The sequence below is a fragment of the Helicoverpa zea genome, chromosome 27 (assembly GCF_022581195.2).
Source record: "Helicoverpa zea isolate HzStark_Cry1AcR chromosome 27, ilHelZeax1.1, whole genome shotgun sequence".
NCBI classification, from domain to species: domain Eukaryota; kingdom Metazoa; phylum Arthropoda; class Insecta; order Lepidoptera; family Noctuidae; genus Helicoverpa; species Helicoverpa zea.
In genome coordinates, this window is record NC_061478.1 from 4,829,588 (window position 1) to 4,845,234 (window position 15,647).

General features: G+C 35.7%; 1 protein-coding gene across 1 annotated transcript in view; it reads left to right on the forward strand.

Moving 5' to 3' along the window:
- The window catches only part of LOC124643335 (cuticlin-4), an 80,963-nt gene that overhangs the window by 37,225 nt on the left and 28,091 nt on the right, over window positions 1-15,647 (forward strand). The window contains exon 2 of the mRNA XM_047182274.1: window positions 14,592-14,669. Within this exon, the coding sequence (XP_047038230.1) occupies window positions 14,600-14,669 (70 nt within the window). The 5' untranslated portion in view covers window positions 14,592-14,599. The remainder of the gene's footprint in view (window positions 1-14,591; window positions 14,670-15,647) is intronic.

The following is a 15,647-nucleotide window of genomic DNA, read 5'->3' on the forward strand; positions in this document are numbered from 1 at the left end:
TATATATTGCAGTAGGACTTAGGAACTTAATAATATTTTAGTTATTATTAACCAAATGTCGACGCAACTGTGTAGTTTAATTAGCACAAAAGAGTAATAAATGTCGATAAATGTAAATAGTGATAAAGTTCTTTACCTCTCGTGCGAGTCCAATTGTCTTACGGTAACCTAAGATTGGTGTTCTAAGATCAATTATTATTAACCCTAACGCTATGGACACAAGACATTATTTTGTTAATAGATATCCATCCCACCACCCATATGGATCTCATCTTATGGGATGGGTTGAGGAAATTACACAACTTTATATTACAAGTAGGTGTGCACTTCAAGAATATATTAATGTGATGATTTATTAACTTGAGATCAATAAATGGATTCTATTTCATATACGTTCATATATGGTTATGTTATTCGCCCCTATGGAAGCATATTCTTCCACAACTCTCAATGTACTTATACTGCTTATTGGTACTGCAATACTGTAAAACATAATTTGCAAATAACAATATTATAATGAGGGCCACTTTGTTAAACTATTTGTAAACACCAATGTAAATCAATAAAAAAGAGGCTAAGATACCAATTAAAATTCATTCAAGCCTGAATCTTGAAGGTTTTAAAAGCACACGCAATCATCAACTTTTGGGAACTTGATTGCAACAATCATCCATGAGCTAATCATCATTAGACAGTTCCCAGAGTAAGTATCTACATTGGAACTCCTTCCAGGTATCATCCTTAAAAGATTTTTTGTCACAGATGAGAAGGCCCAGTTGGGTAAATGATGATGATGTCCTCCTAGCCGATTATCGGCTACGGCGGCTGTACTCACGTAAGGGGATTAGCCAACTGCGCAGGACATATTATAGTGCACAAGCATTTGCGCAGACACAGGTGCACTCACTGTTCCTTCACTCTCATAACCCGATGGGACGGCAATCCGACACGACCGGAAAGAGATCAGGCGCAGGACCGACATTTACGTGCTTTCCGATGCACGGGTGTATCAATCACCAACTCATCAGCCGCGCTTGCGACAGCTAGACCAACGAGGCAGTTGGGTAGATAAAGTAGCATTGTCAAATAAATCACAGATTGCTCCAATGCTTAGTTCCATATTCTTTTGATCTAAGAGTTTTATATCAACCTAAAGTACTGAAATTACAATTGTGAGCTAGCATGTTTACCAAAGATTCTATCTATTGAATACCGAAATTTTGATCCACATTTTCCAGCTAGTATTGCTGCTTGTATGCTGTTCTACTGTTCTGTATCTTCTGGAATATCTCTGTTGTATAACAACCTCTTTAATACAGCAAAATAAAGTAAAAGTATTGAAATTATACCTAGGGTGACTGAGCAACTGTTATAATTAACACTATTATGGGTAGGCAACCCACTAGAGGTGTTGATGGACTTGGATGTTGTGCATAGGTGAATACATACCAGTATAGCTGGGCGAGTTCTTCAACATCCATGGCCAACCCACTACGGTCCCTCAATGTGCTGTTTGTTTAACTAGATACCTAGCACATGTTTGTCATTTGTAGAACCGTTGAGTATATAACCCACCAGTTTGTTCTTGTAATATCCTCTATATTGCAAGCACTTGAATTATATAAGTTAGTTAAGTACCAGAACAATATAGCAGGTATAAGTTGTTGACTAGACTCTGAGAAGTTAAGTTTGGAAGCTTTTTATGATCCAAATCACCGGGCACAGAAAATATAAAAATTATCAAGATTTACTATTTAGTTGTTGCAGTAGTTGACAACTATCGCCAGATAATTTATGCGTGTACAGTCAATTGAATGACCAGTAGACGTTCACTACCGTTAACTGTCAAGCTGTCACTTTAATGACCAGTAGATATAGACTACTGCCAACTGTCAAGCTGTCAATTTAATGACCAGTAGATATAGACTACTGCCAACTGTTAAGCTGTCAATTTAATGACCAGTAGATATAGACTACTGCCAACTGTCAAGCTGTCAATTTAATGACCAGTAGATATAGACTACTGCCAACTGCCAAGCTGTCAATTTAATGACCAGTAGATATACACTACTGCCAACCATCAAGCTGTCAATTCAATGCCCAGTAGATATAGACTACTGCCAACAATCAGGCTGTCAATTTAATGACCAGTAGATACACACTACTGCCAACCATCAAGCTGTCAATTCAATGACCAGTAGATATAGACTACTGCCAACAATCAGGCTGTCAATTTAATGACCAGTAGAAACACACTACTGCCAACTGCCAAGCTGTCAATTTAATGACCAGTAGATATACACTACTGCCAACCATCAAGCTGTCAATTTAATGACCAGTAGATATAGACTACTGCCAACAATCAGGCTGTCAATTTAATGACCAGTAGAAACACACTACTGCCAACTGCCAAGCTGTCAATCTAATGACCAGTAGATACACGCTACTGCCAACTGCCAAGCTGTCAATCTAATGACCAGTAGATATACACTACTGCTAACCGTCAAGCTGTCAATTTAATGACCAGCAGATTTTTGGAATAGAATAGGTCTTTATTTGCTTAGAATGCAGGCACTTACAAAATAGGATTGTAAACAACATAATAAGATCCGTGTACATTCCGCCTTGTTGGCATGCAAGCACAACAATTATTAAACACAATTGATTATAAGGCAAATAGGTTATTGTATTATATCCTCTAGGAAATCCCACCACTGCTAAAGTCGTCTTGACGACAATTCAACAACCAGCAACTTTATATTGCTTCCAATAAATGCCTATTATTGAATAAACTTTGATGCAGGTTTAAGAATGAGTAAACTGATCACCAAGTAATGATTTTGTATTATTAATTACTCATTTGATAAATATTAACACCTGCAATAAATATTGCTACTTCCATTAGAATTGTAACAAGGTAAACTTAAACAAAGAATTACGTAAAAAGGTTAAAATTTGTTTGCAATTCGGGTGATACATACATGAACATAAAAGTTATGTATACTTTGTCATTCTACTCTCTTCCCTTCCTTCTTTCCTTTTGCTCTTTTTAATATGATTGAATATTAACATCGGTCAGAGGTTACTTGTTGTCAAAGCTTATTTAGCATACATTAATTTGGTATAGGCATGAATAGGACAAATTATTTAGTATAACCTTGTATATCAAATATTTTTCTGGATCACAGAACTAATAGGTAGTTCAAAATTAAAAAATTAGATAATAGGTAACTGTTGGTCCAAACACTCACGGTTTTATCCTCGTCGCCAATGTATTGTACGCTCATTTTATTATGTTAATCGACTCGCCAACGCACCACCACACAGGTCGACAGTCTGACAACGACTGACTCCCCACCGCTCGATCCGGTATTTATAACCGAGTGACGTATGCGCACGAGGCGTCATAATAATGACATAACCTATACAATGATGCACATGTACCTGCATACACTACAGGTGGGATTGATAAAAAATTGTTATCAGCCATTTGGTAGCGGCGGCCATCTTAGATTTCAATTTTGCATAGTAAATTGTATTCTACTAGTTGAGACCTTTCATTTGATACCCATGTTGATGAGATTGATAAAACCTACGTTATCCGCCATTTTATAGCGGCCGCCATCTTGGATTTAATTTTTTATAGTATATTGTATTCTGTTTGTTGAGCCCTTTCATTTGATACCCATATTGATGGGATTGATAAAACCTACGTTATCCGCCATCTTAGATTTCAATTTTGCATAGTAAATTGTATTCTACTTGTTGAGACCTTTCATTTGATACCCATGTTGATGGGATTTATAAAACTTAAGTTATCCGCCATTTTGTAGAGGCCGCCATCTTGGATTTTAATTTTATATAGTACATTGTATTCTACTGGTTGAGAACTTTCATTTGATACCCATATTGATGGGATTGATAAAACCTACGTTATCCGCCATTTTGTAGCGGCCGCCATCTTGGATTTCATTTTTTATAGTAAATTGTATTCTACTTGTTGAGTCCTTTCATTTGATACCCATGTTGATGGGATTTATAAAACCTAAGTTATCCGCCATTTTGTAGAGGCCGCCATCTTGGATTTTAATTTTATATAGTACATTGTATTCTACTGGTTGAGAACTTTCATTTGATACCATATTGATGGGATTGATAAAACCTACGTTATCCGCCATTTTGTAGCGGCCGCCATCTTGGATTTCAATTTTTTATAGTATATTGTATTCTGCTTGTTGAGCCCTTTCATTTGATACCCATATTGATGGGATTGATAAAATCTACGTTATCCGCCATTTTGTGCCGGCGGCCATTGGATTTACAATGTTATTGATATTACTATATTGTATTGTCATCGGAATTCAAGGTGTGTACCAAATTTCAGATCAATCTGACAACAGGAAGATACTTAAATTTGAATTACTAAATTTGACCCAAGAAAGAATAAAACAAACAGGGTGAGCTAAATAAAACCGTTTAAAAATCAAGAAGAACAATAGTTAATACTAAAACACAGAACAATAGTTAAAATCGTAGATTTTAAATTGATGTCTTCACGCTGCTTAGGCTCACAATGTCATGTTTTTGCTAACCAAGTAAAATTATACGTGTTGGATTGAACCCGGAACTCTTCAAGGTCCGTCAAGCGTGACATAAGATGTTCACTAATGATCGGTAGGTACACTCATGAATTAATGTACAGTTTGAAAAATATGCTGGTATGAAGTCGTCGTGTCTGTGTAGGAGCTGGTTAGAATAGCCATTCAATCATCAGTTCATGAAATACAGCCTGGTGATAGACGGACAGCGAAGTCTTAATAATAGGGACCCGTTTCTTTTAAGTACGTAGTAATCCAAAAAATAGCCATGTGCATATGCTAATGCCTGTTCGTCACACTTTGCGCTTTTAAACCAAACCTACTGAAGCGATTTAAATGAAATTTAGTACACATAAGCCTAATAGCCTGTATGTGCCTAAAACCTGAGAAAGGATGTAGGTATCTTTAGTCTCGTTATGGAATGTAGTTTAGAACCGCAAAACACATAGACACGTTACAAATTATTACATAAAGTTTTTCACCTGCACATTGGTAAAACCCCATTTATGCAACATTTTACAATGATACCAAGTAGGCCTTTTTATGTACTAGTCTAACGACACCTACTGATAACGGCAAGGTGAGCTCACTCAGTATGTAGGTTTAGAACTATTCTAAGGTCACTTGTTCTAAATGTAATTGGCGAGATTCGAAAGAAAAAATATGTAAGTACGCATCGGCGGGCGCGAGGTTATTGCTAATATCGTGCATCTTGCCTAACTGCTTACCATATAATATTTTCTTCTCGCCTCAATCCACCCTAGGGTTGCTTGAGAGTGATCGCTCATTTTGTCACCCACTAAAATTAATTCTAAGATCAAAAATGTAAAACTTGGTGTACCTAATAGAGCACATCTATGTATCTAGCATGTATTCGCGCACAAAGGTTGCAGTTTCGTGGGTATTTTAGACATGTTCGCACGCAATATATTAGTGTTTGCTAGATCTAGTAGACCAATATACACATTTGAATGCCTCAAAGTGCCACAGTGTGACACACTGGGGGAATCTAGACATTACTACACCTACTGATAACAGCAAGGTGAGGTAACCAGTATGTAGATTTAGAACTATTCTAAGGTCATCAGTTGTGCTAAATTTAATATCCATAGAAGGCACTAAAACCTTCTAAAACTGATTATGCGTGTAACGAACACGTTTCTTCAAACAACACGAATTATGAGATAATGATTCCCGTCAACTGCAAACTTATAGGTTGTTTGTTCTCAAAAATCAATATTTATTTATTCATTCATGTATTGTATGAAGATGAATAGTAGAACACACATTACAACGATCAATTATATGGCCGGGATCAGACCGATTAAAAACTTTAATAGAAATTAAAAAATCCAACCATCGGGCCAAGTAGGTTGAGGAGATCAAATAGGCTCTAGGCAGTAGCTCCATGAAGCACACTGGTATTCAAGTGCATCTAGTTGACTGGAAGCTGACCCCAACATATTTGGGAAAAGGCTAGGCAGATGATGCATTTTAACAAACTGCAGGATCTAAATGGAAATAAATTTAACTCCACAGTTGCTTTTCTGTTGCCTCAGATAGTTAAAAACAAAGTGAAATCTATTAAATGTAATAAAATTGAAAGTTACCATTACCCAAGTCCCATGGGAGTTAGACATAACGGGGCGGATGTGACGAAGGCATCACATTTCCACGCACGTTTCGTTTCACTTGATCGACAGTTCCTATTTCCGGAGAAGTGACGGTTTTAATTACTGGTGTAGGTTCGATACCCGAGTGTTTGACAGCATATTGCAAATTAGTCTGCCGATAGTGAGATGAATGGTTGTAAGCACATAACAACGATTAGATACCTACTCATGTTTATCTTTACATAAACTATCATACAAAAGTGGGGCAAGCTATCAGTCAACAGTTTGTCGAGCAAACCATCGGCCAACAAGCTAAGCCGGCTATTCTGCAGTAGGCGGGGTCTCTAAATGTCGAGAAATTTTAAATCAGATCGTTTATAAAATGAAGTTTGGTTTTATTTTAATAAACTAGCTTTACCCACGACTTCGTTCGCGTGGAATAGTGACTTCCAGTAGAATTTTGTTTGACCAATAGATGGCGGTATATGTCCGGAACATTTTTTTTTTTTTTTGTAATAAAAACTATCAAATGTCTCAAGCATTTCTCAAGTTCCAAACTTTGCATGTACCAAATTTCACACAAATCGGTTCAGTAGTTTAGGCGTGAAGAAAAGGCAGACAGACAGACAGACAGACAGACAGAGTTACTTTCAGGATAACAGATCTGATAATGAATTTACTGAATAATCAACTGAAAATAAATGAGTAGATAAGAACAGATGAAAGGAAATACAAAAGCAACAATTTTAAATGACTCAACGAAAATAATCGTGCCAGTAGCACGATTTTTTTCGTTGAGTATATAAGAATCAGAATCTGGTAAGAGGCATAAGTGTGCAAATCTATATAAAGGTATTGTATCTCTCAGTACGTATTGAAATACGTCATTTTAGCTTTAAGCGGAGAAAGCTCAAAGCTCTTATGCAAGCGTTGCATAGCTTCGGACATTCACTGCGACTAAGTCTAGATATAAAATGCATATTGTAATACTTAGGTACTATTATTAGCACCCAGTACAGTCGCCACGGTTTTGTTGAACCGACTTCAAAATTAAGAGGTTGTCAGTTTGACCTGTTTGTATGTATTTTTGTGCTTGATTATCTCACTTTTGATTTTGATGCGGTTTCAGCAAGCATTAGTATTTGTCAGGTTTAGAAGAAGATGTTAGGTGTATGATTAAAGTTGTTTGTTTTTTTTTATGTTTTTACAAAAAAGTACTTAGATTGTCTGTAGGACTCAAAGGTTTACGTTTTTGTGAATTAAACTTTGTACCTTTACATATGTTATTTTGTCATTAAATGACCAGTCAAAATTCGCTCAGTCGTCACCAAGTTTAAACACTTTTTTTATATAGTTAAGTTGCGTATTAACAAGACAATTATGTATATATGAAAAGATTTTCTTTTAACACAGCAAAACAAACATTTCAATATTCATAATTGTAGACAGACACGCACAAATATTAGATACTTACCACGTGCTCAGACTTAACAGTACACCTGTCTCTGTCACACAACAGTTAAACTGCAATAGTAAGAGAGAGACAGGACTATGACGGGTTAGGTCATTTCTATTTGTCGCTAGCTTAGAGTAGAGGTTGGCAAAATTGTATCTATACTGTATCCTACTTCCTACTAATATTATAAATGCGAAAGTCCGTTTGTTTGCTACGCTTTCACGCAAAAACTACTTAAACGATCATGATGAAACTTTGTACAGATATTCTTGTGTACAAAGTGGTACTAGAGTGAACATAGAACACTTTACATCAACACACCACGTGGTCCGTGGGCAGAAGCTAGTAATATTATAAAAAGGAAAACTTTGTTTGAAATGGAATTCAAAAACTACCGGACCCATTTTAAAAATTCTTTACTGTTGGACAGCTCCACTCTTCCCGAGTAACATAGGCTATATTTTATTCCGATATTTAGTAGTTCCCACTAAACGCGGCAATATGGCTAGTTTTTAAATAAAATCTTGATTCCTATCCGGCCAAATACCTGATCTTCCTCATGTGCGTACTACCATACATCTTCATACTGATTTATGAGCCCGACAAACGTTCGGCCGACTAAAAGTTGGCAGTGCGCAAAGACATTGGCTTGTAATAAAGGAAATGTTTAACAATCTATTGTTTCTTCATAAACTGTGAAATCTTTGGAAGATATCCAATGTATTGGTTTCGCAGATTATCTGGCTAGCCTTTTCCTAGCTATGTTGAAGCTTGTTTAAGTACCAGTGTTTTAAATAGACCTGATACCCTTTCTTAAGACTGGTTGTCAGACTTCCTGGCTTTTAACTATCCGTAGCAACTGCCAAAGATGTTCAAATGACAGCCGAAACCTACAGTTTATCGTGCCTTCCGAAACACAGTCATTGGTGTCCAAGATATACTTGTAATAGTAATAGTATTTATTTGTCAGAATAATGTTACAAAAGATCTTTGTTACATGTCCCAATTATTTCTTCATGTCCTAATTATTTCTTGGAAAGTACATACAAACTTAGAAAACTTGCATTGATACTAGCATTTTATAACTTTTGAAATGGGCAACTAGAATCTATTATGTTTTTAACTTATTTATATTTTTTACGTTCATAAGTGCCTGTAAAGGCCTAAATGACTTTGACATTGCATTACAGATACATCATAATTTAACTTACTCATTTTAATCATCAATTATGCAGAAAAAAACGTACATTTTTAATTATCAAAAAGGTTACGTATACCTACTATAAGACAAGGAACCACTATTAAAACCTCTCACAACACATTCTCTAAACTTAAATCGATCTAAAATGTGTTGCAATATTTGATCCGTATAGGCACAAGTGTGTCCTAGTTCAACTTAAACTACTCACTTAACGTAACAGCTGTAGCTTAAGTATTTGAACCAAATACGGAGTGTACTGATAACGAAATTTTGTTTGACAAGCCTAGGAAATCAGCTAGGTAAATAGTAATTTCTTATTTGTTTTTAATGAGAAATTGTGGTGCAATTTTGATATAATTTTCATGTATAGGTATATTTTAACCGACTTCGTGAAAGAGGTATTTTCAATTTTGTCGAAGACGACTGGGCCGATTGATCAATCTCAATATTTTGGAAAAGTTTACCTCATTATAAACTTTTATAGTTTACAATGAGGTAAACTTTTCCAAAATATATATTGAGATCGACAGCTATTTTTCAAATATTTTATTTGACGACCTCGATGGCGCAATGGTCATCATGCCGGACCACCGAACCTGAGGTCCCGGGTTCGATTCCCGGTTCGGTCGACATTTGTGTGATGAGCATGCTTGTTGGCCGTAGTCTGGGTGTTATGATATGTATTTATAAATATGTATATATGTAGCTATATGTAGTTTATCAATTGTGTTAGCACCCATAACACAAGTTAATAAATAACTTACCATGGGGCTAACCGACCGTGTGTGAAAAAGGTGTCCCGACATTATTTATTTAAATATCCTTACGAATATTATAAACGCGAAAGAAACTCTGATTGTCGTGCTTAAATACCAAAACTGCTGTACTGATTTAAATAAAATTTAATAAGCTTATAGACTACATAATGAAAAAATAAATAGGCTACTTTTTATCCGGGTTACAAAAAGTTGAAGTTGAACTACAGGGAACAAATTACTAATTAATTACTAATTACATAAAACTTGTTACATACATAAGCTGAGCGAATGTATTGACATAATGTTAATCTTCTTTTTTCTCAACTATAAGCAGAGCAGCTTAAATAGTTAAATCTCACGTAATACTTTTCACCTAGTAACTAGAACCGACATTAAACAAATGAGTGGTCAGAAGGACCACTACACACAAAGTATGAACCGAAAGGCCATCCGTTAAATAACTTATGCATTAGGTGAGTTATCCTCTCCCGAGCCTTTTCCCAAATATGTTGGGATCGGCTTCCAGTCTAAGCGGATGCAGCTGAGTACCAGTGCTTTACAAGGAGCGACTGCCTATCCGACCTCCTCAACCCAGTTACCCGAGCAACCCAATACCCCTTGGTTAAACTGGTATCAGACTAACTGGCTTCTGACTAACCCTAACCATATAATTGATCGCCCGGAAATTATGATAAAAATAGAGAATTTAAAAACCAATTTTGAAGTAAGTACTTCTGAGTTTTTTTCTATAGTATAGTCATTATGTGACAGCCAGAAAGCTAAGTAAAGTAGCTCATTGCCAAACCGTTCGTTTATTTGTCCCATACATTACAATACTTTTACTTTGTAATTATGCAATATTATATTATTTGAACAAGTGCAGTGAATGGGTTATGTAAAACTGTAACATTTTGTTCAAATATGGAAGTAAAGCGTGTTTGTTTTTACATAAAAGTGGAATTTTTGTGTTGTTTTAATGTGTATGAGTTAGATTATATGCTCCAAAATTTTACTTTATTCAAAAAAAAAACAACTTAGATTGTGTAAGAATTTTTATAGCTAAAATCTTCAACGATTAATAACTCAATTATCTAAGGAATAAATTTGGAAATCCTACTTAGTGTAAATGCAATAGTTTGTAAGTGTGTATGTATGTTTATTCCTCTTTCGCGCAAAAACTATGCAATTTATTTTGATGAAACTTGCCAGAAATGTAGCTTCTAGAACAAGTTATAGTCTACATTTTACCCAGGCGCATTAAGTAATTCCCACGAAACTCAGGCTCAACCAATTTCGGCAGCTAGTAACTTATAAGTAGTCCTTTTCAATAACTTTATTTTCCCTATCTTTGCTAAGAAACTGCCTTTACCTTTAAATGCCCACTATATAAATTTGATTTGCACCCACACTTATCGTCCGTTTACTTTTGCAAGCACATTGCGTGCGCGCACGTTCTGTTGCCGTTTCATTGTCCTTGACTGACAACGTGACGTTTTTGCTTAGTACTAGAATTATGTATTTTGTAATGTTTTGGGCATAGGATCATAGTGGTCTTAATAGTGTGGGTTGGTTGGTCCTTTTAGTTTCAGGCGGCCCCGAGATCTACAATAATGTTTACAAAAAAAATATTATTGCAATTAAAATTCGCTAAAAACATTCCGCAACATTCAATATCAACGATACGCAGTAAATATACGTAATACGATAATACTTAGTATTGCGCAATTTAATTGATCGTCTAGGGAGCACATAAACGGTGGTCCTATGATTCGAATTTGAAAAGTGTGGCTATGTAATATTAGCTGAGGAGGCGAAATGTAAAGTTTATTGAACAAATATAATTACTGCTTAAGGGAAAATTGGAAAAGTTCGTAAGTAGGTTATCCTTCAGTCTTTTCATCCTGAAATGAGCTTTCAATATGATAAAAACTTAAAGTATTTGATACATAACGACAATTTTTTGACTATCAATGTTTTACTTCAACCACAGACAGCTCCAAAAAACGGAGTTATTTTGGTATAAACTGAATATTTAAGTAGATAGTTGATCAACCCGCGACAGCTGTAGCTGACAAGGTTTCGTACCTTTCACTCTTAATTTATGGTCTTATCTCTTATCAGAATTTTGCCAGTGGCAATAGGTCTAAAGGCCGGTTTACACTTTGCGAAGTGTGAAGTGATAAGTGTTAAGCGTTAACTTTAGGCGATAAGTCTCAAGTGTTAAGTAATCTTTTCCATCTCCGTTTACACAGTGTTTAGGAAGAAGCTCATAGTGGTACTGTCCGTTGTGCATAGTGTCTCTAGAAATGGAAGATGAACAGAGCCTAATATTGAGACAAATAATTAAGGAGATTGTATCTGTTGTGGTATATGATATAGAAAATGAACTCAATTTTGAAATCGGGAATTCCCATCGCTTCACTCAGTTTCAATAGGGCCACATCTCTCAACTGTTTGTTTTTAAATTCTGCGCACTTTACATTGTATAGGCATTCAAACTTTATGTATTCTTGTACGAATTTTAAAGTATGTTGTTCAGTCCACTTCATTTTCGCTTTGAACTTGACACTGCGCACTTAACACACACGTATTTACACACTGATTAGTACAGGCAAATTGCGAGAGAGGGTAGTAGAAAAGTTGAGAGGGGGTAGTCACTTAACAACAAAAATAGACCTTGATTCTATTCACTCGCACTAATCAATAAGTACTAATCGCACGTATCACTTAACACTAATCACTTTACGCTTCCGTTCACACCTTGATTACTAAACACCTGCACTAATCACCTGCAGTGTTAACTTAACAAAGTGTAAACCGGGCATAAACAGAAATAAGAACATAGAGAAAAAATATCCGCGGGATACTTGAGAACGTCATCCTTTTTGGAAGTCGGTGAAAATGTCTGGAAAAGGTGGAACTACTTATCTTATCTAAATAAAATAAAGCGTATGATACCTCCAAATAACGTGGCTATCTAAGGGTAAAAGAGTTTTCAAAATCGATTTAGAAAATTCAGTGGGAACTCCTAAAATTATATAGCTTTTAAGCCACCGTTCAACTTTAGACACTCTATATTATATCAGTGGAAACTGCGGGAAAAACAATTAAATCTTTTTAAATAGGTATCGCGAACAGTCAAGCAGAAGACTTTATAGCACGTACTAAAACTATACCTAATTATAGCATGCTATACATCATATACTAAGTTTATATATCAAATACTAAGTTTTAACCAACAGCTGTTCAAAACAGAATCATTATATTGTTAAAACTAACTTGACCAAATACGCGCCGTATGGAACAAGGCTGGGTCCTTTCACCCACGCCACGTTGCAAGGGCCGAGCCGACCTTGTTATATAACTATTGTTGTACTAAACTAGTTCTCTATGTGATATTATGGTGTTATTATTGAAATTTATCCTTTTGGTTTCGTAATTAGAAAAAGAAAGCTATTATTTACAATGTACGTGCTATTTTTATCTCATCATTCTGCTCTTATTCCAATTTTATTTGGCGTTAATGCAGCATGTTTACTTCTTCCATACTCTTCTGTCTGCCTTCATCTCACAAGTAATTTTCAGTATATCGGGTGTGTCGTTCACAATCACATTAAATCATATCACATATACTTTATGATATTCTATGACGAATTGTAAAAAAAATAACCTAATCCATTTAGTGGTTTGACCACAGGGGTCATTTTTCGTTTTTATAATTTACAACATCATGTGTAAAGCAGAGATAAAGTTAGGAGTATCGTATGTTTTGATCAGTTGACCGCTGTCAGTTTTCAAGGGAGAATTTCAGTTGTTTGTAATAACTGTCTCTTATATGGTGTTCTAATTTTTGCACATTTTTATTCCATTTACTTTGTTTGAAAAAATCATTTATTTATTTTTAGGTATTTTTCTTTAATCTTTGTGTTAATCGACATATATTAACCAGTATATTAACGCATTTCATTTAATGTGATTATGAACGACACACCCGATATAATATGCTATTATTACCTACTTACTAAAGCTGAAGCGTTAGTTATTTTGCTTGAACGCGCTTATCTCAGGAAACACTGGGCCAATTTGAAAGGCATTAAATAGAGATATTTAGGCTACTCTTTAGGGTCCGTTCAGACAGACCGGCTCGGAGAGCACAGCAAATTCCAGTAAGGTTTATTTATTTGGATGTGCACTGCTTTTGTCATTAAGAATGCTCGAAGGCGCTCGGTATGAAATAATAAGAGGAACCGACCGGCTCCGATCGTGTAATTTTTCTTGACGTTTGGCTAAGATTGCATGCTCTTTAATGCTCGCGCAGCCGATCGGCTCCGGTCTGTGTGAACAGAAAAATGCGCGCCGATGCTCTCGGAGCCGGTCTGTTTGAACGGACCTTTATCCGGGTGCACGATGTAGTTGCTACGATTTTATTAAAAGTACAATAAAATAAATGAATGACTATTTAGTTTATTTTCAAATTAATAATATTGCATGTCTTAATGGCCATTACTGTTATTTATATTTATAGTTTGTTTACCTCTTGAGTTGACTCACAAACTCGTTCAAATGGTGTTTGGTCTTTCGAGACATAAGTATTCTTTCTTTGCATTATAAGCATCTGTAGCGCAAAATTTTGAACTTATCAACAGAGTTTGTCTTCTGAGAGTTTAGTTATGCATTAAAACCCGTTGATAAGGACCAATAACTTATCAATATGACCAACTTTTTTTATTTATTTAACAGTTTATGTACACAGTTACACGCAGAACACAGACAAGAAGAAAAATAGAACAAATAGTACAAAGGCACAACTTATTTCATACGAAATCTCTTCCATCAGGCCCCTGGCCCGTTATAGGAGAGTGAGAATAAAAAAAAAGATACAGATAGACTATGTAAAAAGAAAAGAAGATATATTTAAAAGTAATTTTCACATAAATGATTAATATATGCTTCTATTTGTTCCAGACTGAATCATGTGGCGACTCCTGGTAATGACAGCGCTCCTAGCGACCGCGCGTTCCAAACAGCTACCCTCCTCCACCGGTAAGCATTTAACAGCAGAAATACCATCATCTTCTGCCGAGCCTTTACCAACTATGAGGGGGTCGGGTTCCAGTCTATCTATGCAGGAATATGTGAATGTTACGATGATATAAGGCAGAATAAGGATGAATCTGAGTAGGTACCAGTGTGACACATAGAGCGACTGCCTATCTAACTTTGTCGTCCTAGTTACTCTGGCTACTCGATAGCTCTTGGTATATAAGATTAGTTGTCAAACTTTCTGGTTTCTGACTCCCTGCAACGACTGCCAAAATTTTTCGAATTTACCGTGCCTTCTGAAACACATTCATTGGTGTCCAAGATATACTCAGAAAGTACATACAAACTTATAAATGTTGCATTGCTACGTGTCTCACTTGAAATCGAACTCACTTGAGAGGTGGTTTCTTTACCCACTAGGCCACCACGACTATACCCTTAACGACTTCCAAAGATGTTCAAATGACAACTAGTCGGGACCCACCCACCATGTACGATAGCATTCATGAATACAATATAGGTACTTTAATATATGTAATATCAGGCAAAGCCTTAATGATATCGTTAGTATTGCAATATAGGTGTCCGATTCATTATCTCCAATCTTTTTAACAGATATGGAGTTTAAATCCTTATAAATAAGCTTCACAAAAATGGCGGAAACCCTGAGTTTAATGGACTTTTAAACGCCAAAACCCGATGAGCAAACACGATGAATAATACTCATTTCTTTGTGTGACAAAACTTTTTAACCGACTTCCCAAAAAGAACGTTGTTCATTCATTCTTCATTCTTCTTAACTAATATTATAAAGAGGCAAAAGTTTTTTTATTTTGTACCCTAAACTTCTGATCCGATATGAAATATTATTTCATTGTTTGGAAGCTACACTATCTCTTTATGGCATAGGCTATATTTTATCCGGGTACAGAAGGTAGTTCCCCGAGACGCGACTAACACTACCGTGACCAGCTCGTC